The sequence below is a fragment of the Heloderma suspectum genome, chromosome 1, assembly GCF_057233095.1.
Source record: "Heloderma suspectum isolate Gila_16-S chromosome 1, 16-S_ref, whole genome shotgun sequence".
Lineage (NCBI taxonomy): Eukaryota > Metazoa > Chordata > Lepidosauria > Squamata > Helodermatidae > Heloderma > Heloderma suspectum.
This window is the reverse complement of record NC_139458.1, coordinates 199,494,114-199,518,593: the sequence shown is the minus strand read 5'-3', so window position 1 is coordinate 199,518,593 and position 24,480 is coordinate 199,494,114. Positions and strand designations below refer to the sequence as shown.

Below are 24,480 nucleotides of genomic sequence, written 5' to 3'. Positions count from 1 at the left end.
TTGGGTGTGGCTCTGGCTGGGTCAATGCTTTCAAGGCGCTCTGCTTTCCCTGCTTGGGGGAAATGGGTGTGTGGCCCCTTTAAAAGGAATGGCCCAGAAAGGGGTGGAGGTGGAAGAGGAGGCAGATGTTGCCGGCCACATTAAATGTGGTCATGGGTTCCCCACCTCTGGCTCCACAAAACTGTATTTCCTGAGAGAAACTCATACTGGCTGGCAACAGAAAGTTTCTCAGCATTCAAGAATGACCAATATTTTTCAAGAAAAATGCGGAATCTTTTCTGCAGATCTCTCCCCCTTGGCCTTTATTTGTTGGTCTTCATCCTGACATTGAGGTCTAAATCTATGATGTATAAGAAATTAGTTTTGGTTTGTTTTTCACCACAATTGACTCAGTTCACACACCCCATAACTGAACACAGACCTGGCCGCAATCTGCGGTTGAAGTCCATACGTTTCTGAGCTTGTGATGCGATTAAGGGAACAAAAACAAAATTGTGTTTGGAAAATGTGTACATTTTAATGCTGGCTATGAAAAAAATGGTTGCTTTTGAAAAATAGAAAGGACACACTTTAGCCCATGGTAGAAAAATGTGTACATTTAAAGAATGTGCACAAATGTTTTACTGATTCACACCTTCTTAGTCTAAATACATTTATTTAACTGCAGTTGTTCACCTAGTTATCCTCCCCTCCCCTTTCCTCTTGTTTTTGTACCCTATTCTCTACAGAAATTTAGATAATAAGCTCCTTGTTGAAGGATTTGCCTATTATTTTGCTATGATACTCTGTGAAGTGCCGTTTAGGTGGATGGCGCTGTAGAAATCAATTATCACCATTATTCTAAACAAATAATTACAGTAAATCTTTGAGAAAGTCTCCATTGTTCATGAAACCTCTGGAAAGAAATATGGCTAGTAAGGCACATACATGACGATCCAGAGTTTTATTACCATATTTTATTATGTGTCTCTGTAAGGAAAAGACCAACAACCATATTAAAGCTTACAAAGATGGTTAACCTCCAACACTATAAATGTGTTAATGTGACAAAAGAAGCTCATGATTTTGCATCTTTATTGACTTTTACAGAGTGAAGGAAGAAAAGCCCTCAGAAATGGCTTACCGACAGTACGACTTTCGATGAGAGACATTTACAATTGTTGTCAAGCCTTGATGTTTTAATGCAAGTCAATAAACCTGGCTTGCAGATTTAGAAGTGAAAAATACACAACTAGCACCATCACATTAATCTTTTTTACACTTCCCTAATTTTAGTGGTCTTGACCAGCAATGACAGGAAAGTATACGAGCACCCTTAAAAATGCAATGCAGTCCAGCAATAAACTTATATTAGTCTGTTGACCCCAGGGCATTCACTTCTTCTGATGGACTGTATTCTGTTCACCACAAATCACAGTACAGAAACAAAAAAATCTGACCAGATGTATTCACTGGTTCCAACGTATTTTGCTTTGGTTTTCTCAGCGTGAATCATCAAACTCATCCCAGTTTCTGTCCATGTTGAGGTAGTTGAAACAGGGAATTCTCTCTAGCTTTATGAACTGCATCTTATCATGGAGGGTAAACTTGGATGCTGGAATTCGTCAGTGCTTGATCAGTGGGCAGGTATTCAACTAAAATTACACAGTTTTGCTGTACTGAGTGTTGAGGTTGTAACGTAGCACCATGGAGATATTGTCGGAACATGGGATTTTGGTGAAACAAAATAGAGCAAAAGGCATTTTGTTGTATTTTGTGTAAGAGCAAAACAAGAAAATGGTAACCCTTTATGTCAATTCATCTCTCTTTTTTTCCTTCCCCTCTCTCCAGAATTTTTGCAAATAAATAACTGGGATACAGTTGATTTGACTCTAATTGTTGACAAGGTTAAAACAAGAGCAAAGCTGGAGTGTGAATTTGTTTGTTGGGCTTCAGAATGAGCATTATTTTCGGTTTATAAGAAGCAAACTGGGCCAACGTCCACACCGAATTCCTGATTGGGAGCGCCGATATCAAAAGGTGCAATATCTATCACAGGCAACCTCATTGTCTTGCGTGTTCTGTACTCGAAGACTGTTCGACCCCATTCATCAGTGTGTTTCTGTGGAAAGCAAACAGAGAAAGGACTTAAAAAAATCCTCTTAGAGAAATGTCTGATTAACATCTACAGGAGGTCACTCCAGACTCTTCAGTGGTGAGAGAGAGGAGGTGCTGAGTGCATCTCATCCCAATTGTCCTCTCCATGCTTCTGAGTCATGTGAGGGCAGGGAAGAGATGCACATTCTTAAGTAAAAGGAAGAAATGTCCACCTTGTATTTAGGGTAAGAAAGTTTCAATTTTTCTCCAAATATTTTTAGGATTTTGCTCATCCCCCCAAAGTCCTCCAATATCCCCTGAACTTTTGAGGGGGATGAAGGGTCCCACAAAATGGGGAGGATATTCAGCACAACTTTAACATTCTCCATTCTGTTGCCACATTGGGAGTGCAGTACTGCTGATGGCTGCTGTTATGCCAGCATTGTGGCTCTGGGGGAGTGTGTGAATCCACTCTGGGTTTCAGTCAGAACTGGTCAGAACTCTAAAGGAGCTACCCAGGGTGCTTCTGCACCTTGGATAGCTCCTTTAGAGTTCTGACTGGCTCTGACTGACACCCGGAGAGGATTCACCGCCCACTGACATCAGAGCCACCAGACTCCACTGAGTGGAACCCTCTGCTTCCTCTCTTATCGCTTCTAGCGAATGCCTGAAACAGGCGTTCTTCTCATTTGTCAGAGGTAAGGATGGACAAATTGGTCAGTTTCGGTTTCTCCTTCTTTCTAACTTTTTCCAGTCTTGAGTTCAGTTCAGCCTGTACTTTGAGAATTTATTTTTGAAGTTTCCATGAAAATTCATATGCATTTTGGGGCATGTTGGAGTACCAGCAGCTACCAGGTGAATGGAACATAGGGAGCCGCCTTATACCAGGTCAGACCATTGGCCCATTTAGTCCTGTTGACACTGACCAGCAGCAATGGCTCTCCAAGGTTTCAGGCAGGAGTTATTCCAGTCCTACCTGGAGATGCCGGGGATCAAACCTGGGGCCTTCTACATGCAAAGCAGGTGCTCTGCCACTGAGCCATGGCCCTTCCCCAAAGTAGGCTGGAAAGGCATTGGGGAGGACTTTTGGAGGATTGGTAGGTGGGGGAACTGGGTGGTGCATAGCTGGAAGGGAGTGGGGAGCTTGCTCACCACTAGTCTTAAGCCTGCACAGAGGACGGAATCTCTTTCTACAGTCCTTATATAAGAGCCCAGGCCAACACTCCTGCCTCTCTGCTAGCAAGCACTATGGTAAAATTTTACTTAGCTCTTCTGTTTTCGACTCTTGAGTTTGGCTCCTATAAATTCTGTAAGGGGCTACGTGAAAATACTTTTGCAATATAAAGTCCTATGGGTTGGATCCAGACCAGGAGGGGTTGGGTCCAGATTCACGCAAGATCAGCTGTGCTGATGAAAGTGGAATTCCCAACCCTTGTCTTCCCACAGCGGTCCTTCCAGCCCTCTGAAATGCTACACAGAGAGCCAGGAGACCCTGCTGAATGGGGTGAGTCATGATGTGAGGGGGATCCCTCAAACTTGAGTGGAGGGACCTTCCAGGATCAGACCCCCTCCTCTCATGGAAGGCACATCCTGGATCCAACCAACCCCAGGTTAGGTGCACTTGAGTCCCATTTATTTTAATGGGACCTAAGTTAGATATGATGAGTAACTTTTCACATTGATTTCAATGAGAAGTCATGTGCAAATAATTTAATTTTGTTCCAGTCCATAATACTTAGTGTTATCCAATCCATGCACCCTGTTGAGCCTTGTGGCAGGTCAGAAAGTTCACAAATAGTATATGAATAAAATTCAGGACATACAAATCCAGGGAATTGGTACAGAGATAGACATCAAGGCCATTTGAAAATGCACAATGTTAGGATTTGTGTGTGTGCATCGGTGTGGAAAATTTACCAAACCTAATGGCAAAATGTACCAAATCCCTCTTTCCTAAAAAATAAACAAACATGTTGCAATGCTGAGGCTTTGTTTACTTACAGTACAGCCATCTTCCAGAACAGTGTATGTGAATTTGCTGTTTCCTTCTGCCTTGATTTCACTGTCAGTAGAACTCATCAGCTTAAGTGCTCTCTTTACATTCCCACTGGCCTCATCCATGTAAGCTATGCTGTTTTTGCAGTGATAGGTGATATTCTGAGAGGCTCGACTAGAGAGAATTCGAAGGAATGCCAGCTGAACATCTGCAACTTCTTCTGGAAGTTCTGGATCTCCATAGCTGAACTGTGGTGTAAACACAACAGGTAGGTTGTTGTTTAACACAATTGTACTCATCCACTCCTGCTTCTGGCTTGATTTTTGCTCTGCCAGACTGAACCGTTTAATTAATAACAAGTGCAATAAAAGAGAGAAAGCTTTATTGATAAGCAACTAAAGCACACACTCTAGTCAAAATTACTTATTCAAATGATAGCGTTCTTACCTGGAAACCTCCATTCATAGACTCTCCAAACCAAATATGTTTCTTTTCAGGTCCTGAGCTTGTCCACCATTTCTTCCGTGGAACAGTTTTGGGATTGGCATTGATGCATGTCTCTCCAGTTTCCATATTGCAGAATACTTTAATAGCATCCAATTTGCAGCCTTGGTTAGGATCGATCCAATACTGTCCTGCGAAGACATCATAAAAATATATATTTTACCTGACCTATGTAGGGATGTGATTCTTCATTGTGTCTGTTGGCAATGCCTGTACTATGGCCTATAAATGGTTAGCACCTTTGGAATAAGGCAAACCTGCACAATAATGCACCATACATGTAGATATTAGTCTATGTTGAGTCAACACATCAAAGTTTGCTTTAACAGGGAACCAAATACTTGTGTGGGTCCCTGTTAATCCAACACATCAAAGACAGCTTTCCAGTGATGAGTCAAACAGAATCAAAACTTTAGTGGACTCAATGAGAAAGATGTTGATCTGTTACATTAAGTCTCTACAGATCTGTAAATGGCAAACATGATAAGGCCCCAGTGCTATCTAAGAAGATGCGAAATTATATTGGTGAGAGCTGTAAGTCTTTTGCCATATTATACGTTTATCACTTAAGGAAAATTCATTGCTGGACTAATAGGAAAGAACTTCACAAACTATATACGGTTCCATTTGCTACCCCTGTTCCCCCCTGCCCCCCACCCCCTGGATATCCATTATGAATTTAAGGCAGCATTATAATACTATTTTTAAAAAAACACTGCCATTTCTGGGTACAGTAATGAAATAATCACATCGAAGACATGGATAAAATATTAGTAATATATTTGGTACTTGTCATTTTGTATTATTATTATTATTATTTGATTTGTACCCCCATTTTCTAACAAACACAATAGTGCTGAACTTAACAGTAATGAAAACCAAGATTAAAATAAACTTAGTTATTTTAATAAATCAAATAATTTTAAAAAATCAAGCCTAAAAACAACATTGCATTACACCAGCCAGAAGAGGTGGAGGTAACCTGGTTCCTTACAGATGCTTTGCACTACAACTCCCATAGTCCCTGACCACAGGCCCTGCTGCTTGGGGCTTATGGGAGTTGTAGTTCAAAACATCTGGAGGCGCCAGCTTGCCAAACTCTGAGCATCAGCCATTACTCTATGCTTCCTTCCTCCCTCTTTCTGACCGTGTCTAGTGTAGTTGCACTGTGCATTTCTCCATTCCTACCTAACTCCCGTCATTGGCTGCCGTTGGTGGGGGAACACATGGTGTACTGGAAACACGTCACATATTTTATTGCTGGACGTTATCGGGAAGAGGGCAGAAAGGGATATGGAACAGTGGCAGCTCTATTGCTTGTACCGTCTAGGGACAGCATATTTCTTGAGGACCCACTCCTTCTCTCTGATTTACATAGGAATAGATGGAACGTACCACTCTGAAGCTCAGGATGGCAAAACTTCAGATCTCTGCAGTTACGGGCTGGGTTCTTCCGTGAACCGTCAGGGCTAATGATGTTTTCAATCTGGTTGTTGATTGATTTCAGCGAAGTTAAAACATCACTCATTGCGATTTTGTCTTCAGATGGCTGATCTCTGTAGTAGGTTGGGCCTTTTTCCATAGATGGGCCAATACTATCACCACCACCACCACCGCAACATGGGCCAGGAGCTCCAGGTTGACCAGGAGGCCCCGGAGGACCACCATGACCAGGTGGACCCTATAAAAACAAACAAACAAACAAACAAACAAACAAAAAATATGTTCAGATGGAGACACAAAGTAGAGTATTCAAATGTAACAGGCACCTTTAGCCTTGCTTGGATGTGGTCACTCTGCAAGGACGTGACTTCCGTTTGGGGATGGGGGGAATTTGACTTGTTTTGTTTGCCATTTGTCTTGTGCCAAGTTCTCTGACTGTAGGACTGGTGCATGGAGTAGAGCTTTCAAGATTATGTTCCTCATGAGTAGAGCATGAGAATGGAATCTTTCCATTGTCCCAAAGATTGCTGCTTCCCTTACCGCAACTCCAGATTCACCTCTGCTCCCACGAGGACCTGGAGGACCAATAGGGCCTGGGTAGCCACTTGTACCATCTTTTCCAGGTGGACCACCTGGTCCCGGGGGACCCTAAATAGCACAAGAAATCAGTCGTTATCTGCATTATTCGTGTATTTTGAAGCACTGATACAAAATAACATGGGGGGCAGAGTCCATTAATTCTGTCTAAACGGTCTAGTCATAGTTTAAGGATGCATCCAGTTGAGATTGAACAGAGAGGTTACTTACTCTAGCACCTGAAGGTCCTGGGCTTCCATTTGGACCTTGGGGACCCAGTGGACCCTGTTAAGACAAGAATGACAAACAGAGGTAGCTAAATCCAGATTTGACACTCCTCTCCCTGTATTGCAACTCGAGCTTTGTTGCATTCCCTACAAGATGTGGTGACAATCACTAGCAGTGTTGAGTGCCATTTTTTGAAGAAAGGGCATGGTAGAAATAAAATAAATAAATAGCTTAAACGGCACTTAAAAAGACAAATCCATATATAGAGAAAGATTCTATATCAACAGCAATGAGTTGTGCTAGATAAGTGGATGTTTCAGTTCCAGACATAGAATATCTCTGTGACATGGGAATGGTTTAGAGAGCTAAATGCTCTCAAGTACCATTCAGTTCAACAGCACCTGAATGCTTCCATTTCTATAGATTGTACCAATGACCTTGAAAGGAGATCACTCATGGATTATCTGTTAGTTTCAGGATTGGGCTCCTTTGAGTTTCATATTGATGTAGGTCCTGATCAAAGAAAGCTGGCTGTGCCTAAGTCCACTTGACATCACTGAGACTTGAGTTAGTTGTGATGAACTTGTCACATTGATTTCAAAGAGATTTAAGAACACCTTTCTTTGAACCGGAGCCATTGTGCATTGGTTGTATCAGAAAAACCAAATGCCATTTGCAATAAGGAGCTCCTTTCATGCATTGTTTCCCAGGATTTAGGGATATGACAATACTTCCAACTATACTCCTCCAAAAAAGAAATAATGCTATTCTAATGCAGTATTGCTGGATGCCTTCCTCCTCTGAAACTTAATTAATAGCTAAGAAACTGGATGGGAAATTCCAAAATGTCTGGTTTTCTTCACCAAACCATACAACCGTACATCAATTTTAAGATGAAAATGGGGTAGGTGGTGGGTGGGAGAGAGATGCAATCATTTTAATACAGGAACTCTTTGTGCTCCTTTTCTTAACATGTCAAAGTGATTTATGCTTATATCTGGGATCATGCAGAGTCCACATCATTTTCCTCCCATGCAAGCCAACAGAGTTCTAAAAACTTACAGGTGGACCAGGGAGTCCTGGGTTACCATTCATTCCTCGGTGACCCTTTATTCCATTTAGCCCACGTTCGCCAGTTTCACCTTTATCACCACGTGCACCAGCAGGACCCTTCAGAAACATATTGAAGAAGTGTTATAAAAAATGCATTTTAGGTTAAAGAGAACTAGCAACATATGAAGAGCTGAAGTTCCGAAGTGGAGACTTACAGGAGCACCACGACTCCCAGCAGGGCCAGCAGGGCCAGCTGGACCAGCAGGTCCCTGTAAAAACAAAAAAGAAATGGATGTGCTTCAGGATTGCATCTAAGACCAACTTCCTAGATATAAATTCCGGTCTTTTTTAAAGCACTAGAGCATGAAATGTATTCACCTCCCACTGTTTCCAGCATTTAAAATGAAATGGCATCACAAGTACCTAGCTTATTCAGAAACCTTTCAAAATCCCTGATTACAGATAGTTTCCATTTTTTCCTCCCCTAGTTTGTGATGACTTTTGCAGTAGCTAGATGATGAGATCAACTGGAATTAGTTCATCTAAAAATATCCACAGTCATTATAGCTTAATATTAATGGCTGGACAGCACAGGGAACAAACAAAAACAGGATGCAACATTGTTTTCATACTTACGGGATGTCCTCTTTCACCAGGTTTTCCGGATGGACCAGAATTACCTGGAGGTCCAAGATGACCCGGAGACCCTGGTAAACCTGGAGAACCATTTTCACCACGATCACCCTGAGGAGAAAAACATCACAGCCAATGTGAGGAATGTATCTATTTACTAAAGGGCATGTCAGTTAAGCCCAGGCAAACTCTAATATTGATTAGGGCCTACCATTAGCTAGCAATCACAATAATTGTCATTCCAAATAGCACACACAGCCATGTTGATTGATTAGATAACTTCTCACCTTTGGTCCTGGAGATCCATCACGACCTGGCAAACCATCGGATCCAGCATTACCCTTAGAAATACAGGATAATAAGTGTTTAGATAAGGGCATAACGATAAAACCACTCGGAGAGCTTCGGCTACTGGGTGGTATAGAAATGTAATAAATAAACAAACAAACAAAGAAAGAAATAAATGTAATGGGAGAAACATTTAAAAACCCACTAAAAACGCCTAAACCTTTCCTACGTTTTTAGCTTGAGTTTCATATTGATGTAGTTTGAGGGAGTTCAATTCCCTTGAAGTTAACGCAGTTATCAGGACTTATCAAAGATGTTGTGACTGCATTTCTAAGATTGTTCACTCATTGAGGGCTGGTTCACACATGAACATTCATCAAGCGGAATGCAGAATCAAGGGATGATTTGCATGTGTGAATGGGCCATCACAGATACATCGCAAACCATACTTTCATATTATCTCATATTATCTTCATATTATCTAACATAACATGTTATGTTAATTGTATAGCACGTCGTGGAGGATAATCATTTTGTTTTTACTCTAGACTAAATATGTGTGGCCCTAATTTGGATTGGGACAACTGCACATCAGGAGGGGAGGACCAAACCTTCCCCCCACCATTTCAAGATATTTGAATGAGATCCATTTTTCACATTTTGTGGGTACAGCTTTGTGTAACTCTTAAGTGAAGTGAGTGTTTATCTCTGGGGTACAGCTAATATAAAAATGATGGCTTACATCTCTGCCTGGTTCTCCAGGTGTTCCACTAATGCCTGGAAGACCTTGTGGGCCTTGAGGTCCTCGTTCTCCTGGGTTACCATTGGATCCTGGTTTGCCATCTTCACCCTGCATTGGAACACAAAATGCATTGATGACACGCTGAATTTTTGTAACTCCTTCTAAATCTATAAGTAGCCATTATCAGAAAATACCTTTAAGAAGCAGTGGATGGCCCATACTGTGTTCATACTCTATTTCAGTTCAGTTGTTGGTGGACTAAATGGGAGGTTTTCTGAAAAGTCTGCCTATTTTAATGGGCAATTCTCACAGTAATCCTAAAACACAGGTACTAAGAGGCTGAACAAACCACATACCAAAATCCCATCAGATCCCGAAATGTTTGCAGAGCTTTCTACACCCAACCATCAAATTAACTTTCAGACTATGGATTGTATCCAACATTCTGCTGATAGAAGCAGTTCCTTCATGGAAACCAGGAGGGGGGGCAATTCCCCCTCCCCCCACAGCTCCCCATATGCCTTCAAAATGTGCTCCAGGGGGCTGGGAAACCCTCTGAAGTATATTTTTGGGTGTCACAGAAGGGAGGGGAGGGTGGGAGAAAGTCCCGTTCCACTAGTGGATGGCTGCTAGCATGACATTGGATTTCATCCTATATCGTTATTGAATACTTTTTTTTTTTTTTACTGAAGTGTGTATCTGTGTATATGCATGTATATTGTGATTGTCCTCTTCTTTATAGTCAAGACAAACATGTGACTCTATGCATGTCTTACCCTTCTTGATACCCGATGAAAGGCATCATCCAGGTCTAAGAGAAAAAGCAACCAAGGTTGCTGAGATATGCTTTCACCTCCCTGGACATAGCTGCCAACATCAACCAACAGTGTATTCATTCAGTGTGCATCTGTGATGGAGCTTTAGGAAGAGATGGGAGTGAGCTAGTTGGGGGATGGCGGCAAGCAGGGATGGGGGGAGTTCTGTGAAGCTTCAACGGGATGGAATTTTTTCAACAGTTTCAGGAGACACTTGTCATTAGAAGAAGTGCAGGAGTGTTTTTTCATTTCTCCCCTTGCTCTTTTTTTTTTGGCTGCCATCTGTGGCAGCAGCAAAAAGTTTGGAAAAAAATATAAAAGAGAAACTGCTGCCAGTGATAAGCACCCCCCAATCATCTGAAAAAAATCATTCCCTCAAATCCCCTCCCCTCCCAACACTAGTTCAAGCCTATGTTCAAGAATTTACACTTTTAGCATAGCCCTCATTCTATTAAATACTTCAGATGATTTAAATAATGGAATAATGCCTCACCTTTGTACCAGGTAGACCAGCAGGGCCTGGTCCACCTCTCATGCCTGGCAGTCCCACAATACCACGCTGTCCAGGTATGCCCGAAAGCCCTGCAGGACCTGGTGCACCCTATGAGAGATAAATAAGTCCGAAACAATAAATATTTAGTGACAGATTTATAAAATGGGTTTTGAGACAGAGGTATTATCTGTACTTAGTTGAAGACATGTGTACTTGAAAAAAGAAATGCTTATACAGAAAAATATCTTCAGCTGAGCAGACGAAAAGGTATTTAATCATTTTAATGCAAAACAGAGGATAAGAGAAAACTTCTGATCTATTCTGGGCTCATCTCTGGTTGTATCATTCTCATAGATAGGGTCCTGATAAAAATGTGTGTAAGGGATATTTGGGCCAAATAAAGATTGATAGTAGTGCCATATGTCTCCTTAGAGTCTTTGGACTCCTTCACACAGAGCTTTTATCCTGTTATTGAGATGGCTCACTCACGGATGTTTGCAGGTCCTTCATAACATCGTTAACCTCCAGGGCACATCCAGAGGTATTTCCTGGTTATTTCGCTCCAAAAACATCCGGAACTAATGAACCATTTTTAAAAGTCGGAATGTAGCACGATTGAAACAGCCACTAGATGACACTGTTTCGTTGTGTTCTATGGAACCTTGAAAATTAAAAGCTTCCCCTCTCAGCAGTCATGTCACTGTCTGGGAGGCCACGATAAATGCAGAAAGGCTCCAGAATGGGAGGACTATGAGGTTTTTCTTTAGTATAAAGGCAGCCTTTATCTGGCCCTGATGGCACCGCCATTAAAAAAAAAAATTGGGATACAGTGAAAGCAAATTGAGAGTCTCCTTACAGGAAAAGAAAGACAAGTTGTAAATTGTAAATTGTTTAAGCATTAAGAAAAAGAGGGACGGTTCAGGCATAATGCCAAATGGTGGGTTGGTGCTATACACTTGGTGCCCTGGCATGGTTTGCTGCTTGGAAAGACCACTGAGCTTTCATGGTCCCTCCTCCCTTTGAGTGTGGTGGAGTCCTCCCTCCTTTCCTGGTTTGAAGCCAACCCTAGTTCACCTTTTCATCTGAACTGGCAAGCTATGGTTTGAGGCTTATCCTGGAAATGAGGGTTAAAAATCCAGGACCGATGCCTGTAATGTACGTAAAACAAGGTATAAAATAAGGTCCTGTAAGGGTGTTAGGATCAATCTGAAGCCAGTGTAATTCTTGGTAGCATTTCCCAGTGCAAACATAGTGATGCTCTTATTCAAAAGACGAACCGCTATGACTAGCTGCAAACATTGGTCCTTGTTTAGCATCTTTACCTATAGGTAATATACACTGGTATAATCGGCGCATTTGCAGCGTTTACGTATCAGAAGGAAGAAATGACAGGATAAGTGTAAATGTCATTGAACGTGTGTAATCATCATGGAATGTTTATTGATTCCTGTTTTCAAGTAAGATGCTCAAATAGTGTGCTTACCGCTTCTCCTCTTGGACCCGCCGAACCTTTTTCGCCCGGTGAGCCAGGCTCACCTTTTGGACCTTGGCCACCTGGGCTACCACTGGGGCCAGAAATACCAGCTGGACCAGGAGGACCATCTTTGCCTGGAGGGCCTCCATGGCCAGGTGGCCCTGGGCTACCCTAGAAATCAAGAATTGAAAACGAAGATTTAAGTACAGCATTTCAATCAATGCTCGTAGAACAGCGAAAGAATGGGGAATTAATGATGTGAGCAAAAAAGCCCTAAACTTCTTTGGCCACCCCCGCCCGCACCCTGCCGCTGCCTACCAAGAAAAGAGCTTAAATGTGTATATGACTGTACTCTGTGAATACATTAGATCACTGAACACATACAAGACGGAAGAGTTGGGTTAAAAAGACTATCGATAGATACAGGAAGAATGGGCATGACAGTAAAAGGCAGTGGGGGCTGGTGGCTGTGAATCATTCCGGGTTTCAGTCAGAACCAGCCAGAACTCCAAAGGAACTACCCAAGGGGCAGATCCCTATCCCCAAAATAGGTTCAGCACCTTGGATAGGTTCTTTAGAGTTCTGGCTGGTTCTGACTGAAACCCTGGGTGGATTCGCAGCCCCACCAAAATCAAAGCCACCAGTCTCCACTGGTAAAAGGGCTTTGCTACCTTGTATGCGTGCCTCTAGTTTTCAAAAAATGTATTTATTCCTTGTCTCAAGAATTCATTTGCTAGAAGTATTTAAGCAGCGGTCGGATGGCCATCTATCAGGGATGTTTTAGTTAAACCTGAATTGCAGGTCCTGAATTGAGCATGCGGGTTGGACTAAATGGCCTCCAATGTCCCTTCCAAGTTTATGATTTTACAGTTCCTCTGGCATAACGTAAGCTGATAATCCTTGCTTTCTATTTCTAGCAAGCCATAATATGGACAACATGGAATACTCAGTTAAGGTTTGGGGTTTCTATGAATTGTGGATTTTGGACTTTGTGCATGCTCCTATTATTATTATTATTATTAAGCAGGCAGGACAAGAGGGTTTTGTGTGTGTGTGGATTGGGTATGATGTAGAAATAGGGATTTTCTTTTCACAGCCTTGGTGTCGGTGAGCCTAGGTAGGACTTAAGTTAGCAATGACGGAGATGCAGCAGTTTGAATTAGGTTGATGTTTCTCCATCAAAGGCATGTTTAATAATCTATTAAAATAAATCAATTAATTAAGACTTCAAGAACTGTGAACCAGAGCACACCATATGCTCCAATCTACGTATGGAGCTTCTGTGCAAATGAGCTTTCCCATTCATTTCAATGGAGGGGCCAGCTCAAGCTCTGGATCTGAGCAAAGGAATTTGAAAACATAGTGGCATGATAAGGTTTTAAAACTGATAGTAATTCTTACGTTGTTACCAGGAGGACCAGGTAGACCACGACCACCAGGAAAGCCAGCCTGACCCTGAAAGATATGAGTAATGGTAATGTTAACAAGTCACAAAACTTTGTTACGCAAATGTGGGAACACAGAATTCAAGGAAATGGAATACTGTTCACCACATAAATTAATCACCAATATTTGATGACTATATCAGAAGATTCTTCATGAAAAATAATAATGACAGCTAACTCAAACACTTGCCATAACCTAATGCTGAACTTGCTACTCAAAGACAACTTCCAAAGGGCTAGAAACATAATGGCCTGGTTTGTATATCACAGTAAGGCAGAAAGTTTTGGATGGGTTTGAAGCACAAACCCTGGCATATGTCTCTGGCTTGTTAGGTGAGGAACACGCCAGAGTTCCTGGTTTGGACATCACATTAACAAACCATGGAGAGCCCCTGGCTTGTTTAGCCACTCCCACTGGCAGAAGGAGCCAAGTGGGAGCGATCAAGCAATATGCACCAGCACCCTCATTTATTCACACAAGCCAGGATTCAAAACAAATTCTGGTTTACCATGATATGTGATCATGGTCAATGAAGTGTCTTGTGGTCCCCTAAAAACTAATATATTTATCGTGGCAGGCCCTTTCATGGACTAGAGCCCACTCCATCAGGTGCATGAAATGTTATCCTTAGTTGGCATAGAGGCATCTTCTAGAGCAAGTCTGTGCAATATGTGGCTGGTGTGGTGTGGGAAAAGATACGGGAGCACATTTCCGCAATATCTGAACATATGGCTCAATGTTAATATTATTTTCCAATGGCGATACTAACTGTAGGTAAAATCTCAACTCATGGATCAAAGAACATTGTCAAAGAGGATTTTCAGAACCAAAATGCCAGGTGAATGGGAGTACATTTCCTGACTTTATTGATGATCCTTGTTAGAGGAATTTGGTGTGCTGTTCGTAGATCATAGTGTACTTTAGAGACCAGGTCATAATGGTTTACATCTTGCTGGAGTTGCAAGCATGCAACATCATTGTTTAATGGCTATGGATGGACTGAAAAGGTAATACTCACTGGAGGACCTGGGGAACCACGCTCTCCTTTCCCTCCTTGTGGACCAGATGGACCCTAGATAGGAAACGAAAAGGTTACCTCAGAATACCAAGAAATCCAGACCAGATAATCAAAGAAATCTGATGGAATCAGTGTGTTGAAAGGTTTCTTGTTGTATATAAAATAGATAAGGACAATGATATGCCAGAAGCAGTATATTTGAGTGTATATTGCTGAATACTTACTGGTGCACCAGGGCCTCCTGATGGACCTGCAGGACCTGGGGGTCCACCTTCTCCCCGTTCACCCGCAGGGCCTTTCTCTCCTTTTCCACCAGGTTCTCCATTTTGCCCCTATATAAAAGAAGTTGTCATACGTATTATACTTTAATACCAAAGGGGACCTAATAAGCCTTGATTCGTTGGTTAGAGATAATGGTAGAAATGGTGCTTAAAGGGATCTAGAATCTAAATCTAATTCAGTGTCAAGTTCAGTGTCTGTTTTATAGTGCAGAGACAACGAAAGTTGCTTGCCACAAACTACTGTGTGCAGGACTATAAGCTCCTTTTAATATTCCTGTTGGTTTCACTTTAAAACAGTCTTCCCCAATCTGGTGCCATCTAGGTATTTTGGACTACAACTTCCAGGATTTCTGAGCAGTGGCTATGCTGCCTGGGGCTGATGGGAGTTGAAGTCCAAACTTCCTAGTGGTTGAGGAAAGACAGGACTAAGCATTTGCTTTCTGTAGACCTCTCTTCTGTAGACCAGCTCTCCCTCCAAAGCATTTACTACTCATTAAAGATGCTGCAGAGAATCTCAGTTGAGGTAGGACAGAATTGGGTAATAAAGCAACTAGCTGCAGCAACATTGCTTGGAGCCAACCAAGGGATTTAGTTATTTTGATCAGAGGAGCTCTCAAACTCTAAGTTGCATGAATACCTCATGATGGGGACTGTTCCATTGTACAGGTCATTTGGGTTTTGTCAGCACCCAGTTATTCTTGATCAAAAGGCAGAAGCAAATATTTCTGAATTAGCGATAGAAAAGTGGGAAAATTCACCAAAAGGCTGCAGTGCTTCCTCCCTCTCAGTAGGAGTGCTCCAGTTCCAACTAGCTATTCTCTTTAAACAGGGCATTCTATTCACTCCCTCCCTGCCCCATCTTCCATTTTTTTCCCAACTGTCTCTCCGCATTCCCTGACTACTGAGCATGCTCAGTAGTTTTGTCCCCTTAGCGTTTGTCCCCTTAGTGTTCTTTTTTGTCCCCTCAGTGTTCTTTTTTAAACCTTAGGGTTCCACCAAACATGCTGATTCCTCCCTCTTGATTCTGAGTGGCTTGGTTTTGGCTACAATCCCGTCAGTACTCACCACCTGAGTTCGCTATTAGAAGGAGTGAAATCTCTACAAATTGGTTACCTCCTTCTTGCTATGCTCAGATGAGAGTGCAGCAGAGAAAGAGAAGGAAGAAATTGCAGTATGTCGATAGCTGAGATTAAAAAATATATATCTGAAATCAGCTTTTTATGAATAGTTCCTTTGAAATACCAAGACAGCTGTAAAATGCAGAGTTTAGAGGTGGGAACTTAACACATGAATATGGGGGTAATACTTTTCTTCTGAATGTACACAAAAAATGTAGTGCTTATATTAAAGAGAATAGGAAAAGATGAAATAGTAACAAGAGATAAAAACAACTCCATACTTACAGGAGCTCCCGGGAAGCCAGCAGGACCAGGGGGGCCTTGTTCACCTCTGTCACCCTGCAGATTACGAAGGAAGATATGAAGAAGCATAAATAACCCAACAGGAAAGCTTGGAAGTCATACCCCTAATGCTGTTCCTCATCTCACCTAACTGTCCTTATATGTTTGGAATATTCTGCCTTTGCAATGCAACATCCTCCCCCTCCTCTCCTGTCAAACAAACAATTTACAATGCCCACAGAAGTCTGAGAAATATTAGATTTCCCTCTGCAACTGGTTGTGTTTGCTTGGTAGGCAGTTGTATTTGGGGTTTTTACATTTTCATCAACTTCCCAGAAAGCTTTGGCTATTGGGCAGTATAGACATGTAGTAAATAAATTCAATAATGAATGAAGTTTTTTACTGACATGCCTGGTGAAGGGCAGCAACTGCCTAACACCAGACTGTTGCTAACTTCCACTACTGCTTGATTCTCCTACAGGTTGATTTCTTTTCCACCTGCTGTATTATTCTTTTTCCTTTCTTATTTCTTTACCGCTTTGCTATTTCAATGTAAAGCAGCCAGGTGTCATTACCTCAATCCCCCGCCCCCATCCCCAGATTTTGGTATGTCTCTCAGCGGGCCAATTATGCCATATGAGGGCAGGATATTGAAATGAACTCACAAGGGGGCATTCTAATAATTATTTATAAAGCACTTTTGGCACTTCCATAAACAGGAGTTAATGCCTCTCACAGGGAAGAATTTAGAAGAGGCCTCTTAACTCTTGTGCTTGACTGAAACTGAAATATGGCTGAAATATGACTGAAATATGGCCTCCAGATGTTTTGTTAATCCTGTTAATTTTGACAATGAACAAGCCATAGATTTCAGTGACATGGGTTTATGCCATCAGTGGAGTTAAAAGTTTGAAATGCTTTGACAGAGATCAGCATCCAGGTCTTTAATAAGAGAAAGTAATGTGTCAAAGTTGAAATAATCCTTACATTTACTTAAGTGTAAAATAAAAGGAAAAAGGAAAAAGGGAAAGGAATATGATAAATACTAATGCCAGATTGCTACATGTGGCAGCTAAGTGGGATCATATGGGTAAAATCCAATGTAAGTCCTACTTAGAGTAGATACATTGACTCCCATTCATTTCAATGGGCCTACTCTAAGTAGGACTTATGTTGGATTTTACCCTATGACACCAATCGTAAGGCACTGTACTGGCTGCCTGTGAGCTATCATGCCCGATTCAAGGTGCTGGTACTTGTCTACAATGCCCTTGCTGTCTTGGGACCCCAGCAATTACAAGAGTGCCCTCCCCAGTACAAACCAGCCTGTGCTTGAAGATTGGCCAGACAGGCCCTTCTTGTGATTCCACCACTGGGCATGGCCTGCTGTGTGGTGATTTCAGATAGGGCCTTCTTGGTGGCAGCACCCCAGTTATGGAAATCCGTCCGTGGGGAAGTGTGGTTGGTCCCCACACTTCCCCACTTGCTGAATTTTAGACAACAACTAAAAACATGTTTGTTTACCTGGGCTTTGGAGAAGTAACTTGGCTCTGGGACCTTGCTGCTTTAAGATTACATGTGTGTTGAGCTATGTTTTTTAGTTTTATGGTTATGTCTTTATTAAGCCTAAATGACAGTCGATGTATTTAATTATCTATACAAGATGTATTTTTATTATGTTGTACACCTTCCTGGCCCCCTTCAGGAGGAAGGGCAGAATATAAATACAATTCTCATTGTTATTTTTATTGCTACCACCACCTCTACTACTACTTTAATGTCTAATTTAAACATCTATTTAGTTCTATCACCTTCCATATATCTGGATTTCCTCTATAAAAATACTGATCCATTAACAAATAATCTAATTTCAAAAAATACTATAACTGTGTGGGGTGAATGGATTCTACCAGGCTACATTTCTCCTTGAGAAAATATTTTATGAATGATGAAAAATAATCTAGGGTTGAATGATCATTGATTATATAAAAACAGGATCTCTTACGGGACCACCACGGGCACCTGTTGGACCATGAGGTCCAGCTGGACCAGGCTCTCCCTAAAAAAAAAGAATGCATTTATTTCAGAATTTGGCTCTTCCAAATAAGTACAGTTAACACTTGCATATCAATAGTTGTTATTTTGGAATGCGAGTAGTACCTTATCACCAGGTTGGCCAGCTGGCCCAGGGGGTCCAATGGATCCTACAGGACCCTGCAAAATTAGAAAATGTATATTCAGCAAAAGAAGGCATGGACATATCCATCAAAACAATCTGGAATGTGAGATCTGGGTTGCATTGATAACAGGGTTGTATGAGAATATTGTTTGTGCTCGCAAAACAGTATGCCCCGTTCACAACCTAGAATGTGAGCGTGAGCAGGAGAACATTTTCTCCAAAAATGCTCGCAAATTCTCAAACCCGCACTGGTGTTCGAAAATTGCACACATTTCAGAGAAGAGGCAGTTCAAAACTGAGCGATTTGAAAAATGTGTAATTTCACGCTTTAGTCTATGTGGGTGGGAAAGTTGTGCAACTTTGTGTGAAAAGGTGAGTATTTTTCCATTTGATCACATTTGATTTGCACAATTTCCCGTTGGGGAATCGAAGAGTGATGAGCACCAAGGGGTACATGGTTTACTATGTCTCTCAAGTCAGGATGGGAGTATTAGCAAGGTTCAAGCTTATCAAGGTTCTCTGAGTTCCACCTTAAAGCTCTGTCTTCATCACTACTGTTTTAATTTATATCATTTATGATATGCTTTTCTTTTTGTTTGAACAGGAAAAGTGTGCATTTTGGATGACTTTTTTGGAAAGTTCACACCCAAATGCATAATTTCCCCGCATAGACTAAAGTGTAAAAATGCATATTTTTTGTTTTGCTGGGGTAGGGGGTGGGGAGAGAAATGTACATTTTAAAAGGACACTTTTTTTTTGAAGTGTGCATTTTTCAAACGCTAATGCAAGTTTAGGAATATGTGAGCCCCCCCCCCCCCCGCAAAATGCACTCATGTTCACATTCGGAGGTATGGACAGGGCAAATCTGAGTCAAAAACAAAGCAAAACAGAATCCTCATACATCCCTAATCCCAGCTCAGGAGCATCCACTCCTGGAGAGAGTCTGGAGATTTTGGTTCATAATGCTTCCCAAATCATGGGAATGACAGGCGTTGAAGAACTTCATGCTCCCCATGATCCTCAGCAGCAACAGATGCTCCTAAGCATGCTCAGGAGTGTGCATTGCCAGATAGATGAGGAAGCAGTAGAACACCCAGGGTTAAAGAGGAGGCCTCTGCCACTGCTATCAGTCCTTCTTGCAGGTACTCCATACTGCTGCTGCCAGACCTTCTGGCCCCTGGTTCCCCTTTTGGGGAAAGGGAGGAACCAGTGGAGAAAGTTGGCAGGTTCCACATCATTCATAAGCATGGTACAGCCAGGATTACATGTTACTTTCTCACTGCAGAGAAGGGGCAAGGTGGGGTGGGCAGCATCTGAGTGTCTAAAATATAACAATCTGAAAGAGAAAGCTTGTCCAAGCAAGTTGTCCAAGAAAGCTTGGGAAAGCCAAGCTAATTTTGAATCAAGTGGGATGGGAGTGAGTGTAAAAGGTAAAGGTGTCCCCAACCAGTCGTGTCCGACTCTAGGGTGCGGTGGTCATCCCCATTTCTAAGCCGAAGAGCCAGCGCTGTCCGAAGACGCTTCCGTGGTCATGTGGCCGGCATGACTGAACACCGAGGTGCACGGAACGCTGTTACCTTTCCCGCTGAGGCGGTACCTACTTATCTACTTGCAATTTCTTGCTTTCGAACTGCTAGGTTGGCAGAAGCTGGGACTGAAGACGGGAGCTCACTCCGTCATGCAGCACTCGGGTCTCGAACTGCTGACCTGCCGACCTTCCAGTCTGCAGTTCAACGACTTAACCACTAAGGAATGTTCCTCTGGCAGTCAGTTCACTATGGATGGACTACATTCATGGTGAAAAGTAGGCAACCTTGGGAGGAGGGGGAAATATCTAGCACAATGTTTTCATGTAGTTTATGTTCACTCCCGTATCCTTCTCAACCAGCTACTTTTGGAGAAGGCAGTACTGGTCCTTCCTACTTTCAACTAAATATATGTTCTGCCAAATTCAGGCAAATGACACATCCTGTTACATATGAGGTGTAGTTGGCAAGTTACCAGTGGGGGAAAATGAGCATATTCAAATGGCATGGGAGGTTCTACTCACTCGTCCTCCATCTTTACCAGGTAAACCATCTCCACCTCTGCCGCCTGGTTCTCCCTGTCAAATAAAAGGCAACAAAAAATCAGAAGGGAATCACTGCTGCTCCTTAATATTACTAAAGCACTAGCAGTCTGTTAACTGTTTTCAGTTGTCTCACTATGGGTGAAGTCCAGTGGTGTTGGTCTGCTAGGAGAATGGACACCACTGGCGGAATGGCTTCTCCCCTCCCTCCTGCAGCCTCCCAGGTGTTCCCAAACCCTGCTCCAGAAGGTTGGGGGATCCTCTGGGATGGATTTGGAGGGTGCACAGGAGGTGCAGGGGGAAGATACGGGAGACGTTCTGCTGAGCCCACGTGATGTTGGATATCATCCTATGATTGTTTTTATAGGAACAGGGACAAACAAGTAGGCCCCATGTATTAGAGACATTGAACATTCTTGTGGAGTCAGTGTCAGTACAGGCCAGGCTATCTAGCCCCTGGGAGGAGGAAACTGTTTTTGTTCCCACCACAATAGCATGCAACGCTTTTCCTCATGACAACTATGCTAAGAAAAGAGATGAACTTACGGTCACTATTGGGACGAGGGCCTCTGCTGTCCCCTCCCCTTTGATCCTGGCTTGGGGTGAAGGGGCAGATTTTGCCTCACTCAACCGTCTTGTCAATTGGAGCCTATCTACTTCCCCCCTTTCATTTTCATAAGTAAAGTGACAGCCTTTGAAGCATACTGAAGAAAGGAAGCAGACTGCAACTGCAGTCACAGTTGGGATGTGGAAACAGACACCCTCCACAACACTAGAGGTCTAGTGAGGCAGGTTTTGTCCACCCCCCTCAGCTTTGTTTCACAGAACTCATTGGGAGCCATCGACTGGACCTACCTCATTTGAATAGCCCCCTCCCCCTCATTACCATAGCCCCTGCTCTTATGCTGTAATGTTTGGTCATCCTAGACTGTAACATACAGAGAGAGAGACTGAGAAAGAGAGAGAGAGAGAGAGTGCCCACGAACTTGCATTGATATGGTGTCATCTATAGGAAGTCGCCTTGTTCTAGCATGTTCTCTACCACTCAGCTAAGGTCCCTATAATTTGGCAATACAAAACCAGGAGCACATAAACGTCCCAAAGAAAAGCACATAATGTCCTCTGAGATGTCACTCACTGCAGCAAGCTGATCATGCGCAGTGTGCTGTTTTGTATGAGTGGTTACCCTTCTGTGTATAAAAGTGCACATGAACGCTGGCAATTACTGGCCATTTCTGCTCACATACCTACTGTTATCATATCACGGGATTGTGCTTTGGTGGAATGGTGCCAGCACACAGCAGGCTGCCAGAAAAAGCCAGTTTTCAGACAGTAAAAAGATTATATGTACTCAGCCTTAATCAAATATTGTATGAGCAAGGAAGTGTTCAAAGGTTGCAATGACTGGGAAGGTACGAATTCGCATATTATTATTATTATTATTATTATTATTATTATTATTATTATTATTATTATATTTATTAATCGCCCATCTGGCTGGTCACCCAGCCACTCTGGGCGATGTACAACATACAATAAAACAATAAAATTCTACAATAAAAACATTTTCTAAAATACCCTAACCCACCCCAAATGCCTGCCTGAACAGCCACGTTTTTAATGCACGACAGAAGCTCATTAAAGAGGGGGCATGACGGAGTTCCCTAGGGAGGGAGTTCCACAGAGTGGGGGCCACTACAGAAAAGGCCCTCTCCCTCGTCCCCACCAGTCTAGCTGTCCTGGCTGATGGGACAGAGAGAAGGCCATCCGAGGCTGATCTTGTTAAGCGGCCTGTCTGGTGCTGCTGGAGGCGCTCCTTAAGATAGGCTGGGCCGGAACCATATAGGGTTTTAAAGGTCAAAACCAACACCTTGAATATGGCCCGGAAAACAACTGGTAACCAGTGCAACTCCTTCAGCACTGGAGTGATGTGATCTCGCCAGCAGCTGCCTTTAATCAGGCGAGCCACTGCGTTCTGTACCAGCTGCAGCTTCCAAACCGTCTTCAAGGGTAACCCCACGTAGAGCGCATTACAGTAGTCTAAACGAGAGGAGACCAGGGCATGTACTACCGATGGGAGCAGATGGTCGGGAAGGAAGGGGCGCAGCCGCCATATCACATGGAGTTGATACAGCGCTGTCCAGCTCACAGCTGACACCTGAGCCTCCATGGACAGCTGGGAGTCCAAAATGACCCCCAGGCTGCGGACCTGGTCTTTCAAGGGTAGCCGTACCCCATTCAACACCAGGTCAACATCCCCTAGCCTCCTCTCGTCTCCCACCAAAAGTACCTCGGTCTTGTCAGGGTTCAGCTTTAGCTTATTCCTCCCCATCCAGCCACTCACCGTCTCCAGACATTTGGACAGGGATTCTACGGCCAACCTTGGTGAAGATTTGAATGAGAGGTAGAGCTGCGTGTCATCCGCATATTGATGACACTGCACACCAAACCTCCTGATGATAGCCCCCAGCGGCTTCACATAGATGTTAAATAGCATTGGGAAGTGAGTGGCCACGGGTCCGAAATCTCCTCTCCCAGTGCTACCCTCTGGTACCTGCCGGAGAGGAAGGACCGGAACCACCGCAATACGGTGTCCCCTATGCCCAGCCCCTCCAGGCGGTCCAGGAGGATACCGTGGTCAACGGTATCAAAAGCCGCTGAGAGGTCGAGGAGAACAAGGAAGGAGCATTCACCCCTATCCAGAGCCCTCCTCATATCATCTACCAAGGCGACCTGCCGCGACCAAGGCCGTTTCTGTCCCATGCGCAAGCCTGAAGCCCGACTGAAATGGGTCTAGATAATCATTTTCTTCCAAGTGTGCCTTCAACTGCATCACCACCACCCACTCAATCACCTTGCCCAAAAATGGCAGATTTGAGACTGGGCGAAAGTTGTTCAGAACTTGAGGATCCAAGGAGGGCTTCTTTAAGAGCGGTCTTATCACTGCCTCCTTGAGGGCTGATGGCATCACTCCCTCTTCAAGGGAGGCGTTCACCACCGCCTTGATCCCCTCACCCAGTCTCTCTCTGCAGCCCATAATGAGCCACGATGGGCAAGGATCAAGTAAGCAGGTGGTTGGCCTTACAGATGAAAGCACCTTGTCCACTTCATCAGGAGGAAAAAGCTGGAACCGATCCCACAAAACCGGTTTGCCACAGGCTGCCTCTTGCTCACTAACTGTATCCACAGTGTGCAGAGTAACACACCTAATCTGATCAATTTTATCTGCAAAGTGCCTTGCCAAGGCCTCACAGGAGGCCTTAGAATGCTCCAGTGGTTCCGGAGCCACAGGACCGACCAGGCTCCGGACCACTTGGAACAGCCTCCTGGGACAGCACTCTGCAGACGCGATGGAGGCAGCATAATATTCCTTTTTTGCTGCCTTCACCGCCACGTGATAGGCTGAAGATACAGCTCTAGCCTGTGTCTGATCGTCACACATTCATCAGATATTGAGTCAGTCACGGAAATCAAGTGCAAATCTCCTAAATAAATCCAAGGGTGAAGAGTCAGATCTGAACCATCTCCACTTCTGAAGTAGCCTCAATAATATAAACATAATTAGGGTGATCCAACACCTTTTTGTGTGGAAGGAAGTCCTATTGACTCAGTGGAAGCTATCTCCATGGCTGTATGCTTAGGACAGAGGCTATGGAGCTGTGCTCCCTTAGGGCCTGGCCCAGTACTTTCACATATTATTCTGTATTAGGCTTTGTAAATAGGTGGTGTGATTTTCAGAAAAGACGAGTACCTGTTATTTTCAATGG

At 43.2% G+C, this 24,480-nt stretch overlaps 1 protein-coding gene across 1 annotated transcript in view; it reads right to left on the bottom strand.

The window, feature by feature from the left end:
• Positions 1–266: 266 nt before the first annotated feature.
• The window catches only part of COL3A1 (collagen type III alpha 1 chain), a 95,240-nt gene continuing 71,026 nt past the window's right edge, over positions 267–24,480 (bottom strand). The window contains exons 32-51 of the mRNA XM_084815736.1: positions 20,696–20,749; positions 18,627–18,680; positions 18,472–18,525; positions 16,470–16,523; positions 15,010–15,117; positions 14,786–14,839; positions 13,723–13,776; positions 12,331–12,492; positions 10,848–10,955; positions 9,540–9,647; positions 8,797–8,850; positions 8,513–8,620; positions 8,092–8,145; positions 7,886–7,993; positions 6,827–6,880; positions 6,560–6,667; positions 5,972–6,257; positions 4,520–4,707; positions 4,078–4,320; positions 267–2,101 (exon numbers count right to left, since the gene is read on the bottom strand). Of these exons, the coding sequence (XP_084671862.1) occupies positions 1,955–2,101; positions 4,078–4,320; positions 4,520–4,707; positions 5,972–6,257; positions 6,560–6,667; positions 6,827–6,880; positions 7,886–7,993; positions 8,092–8,145; positions 8,513–8,620; positions 8,797–8,850; positions 9,540–9,647; positions 10,848–10,955; positions 12,331–12,492; positions 13,723–13,776; positions 14,786–14,839; positions 15,010–15,117; positions 16,470–16,523; positions 18,472–18,525; positions 18,627–18,680; positions 20,696–20,749 (2,160 nt within the window). The 3' untranslated portion in view covers positions 267–1,954. The remainder of the gene's footprint in view (positions 2,102–4,077; positions 4,321–4,519; positions 4,708–5,971; positions 6,258–6,559; positions 6,668–6,826; positions 6,881–7,885; positions 7,994–8,091; positions 8,146–8,512; positions 8,621–8,796; positions 8,851–9,539; positions 9,648–10,847; positions 10,956–12,330; positions 12,493–13,722; positions 13,777–14,785; positions 14,840–15,009; positions 15,118–16,469; positions 16,524–18,471; positions 18,526–18,626; positions 18,681–20,695; positions 20,750–24,480) is intronic.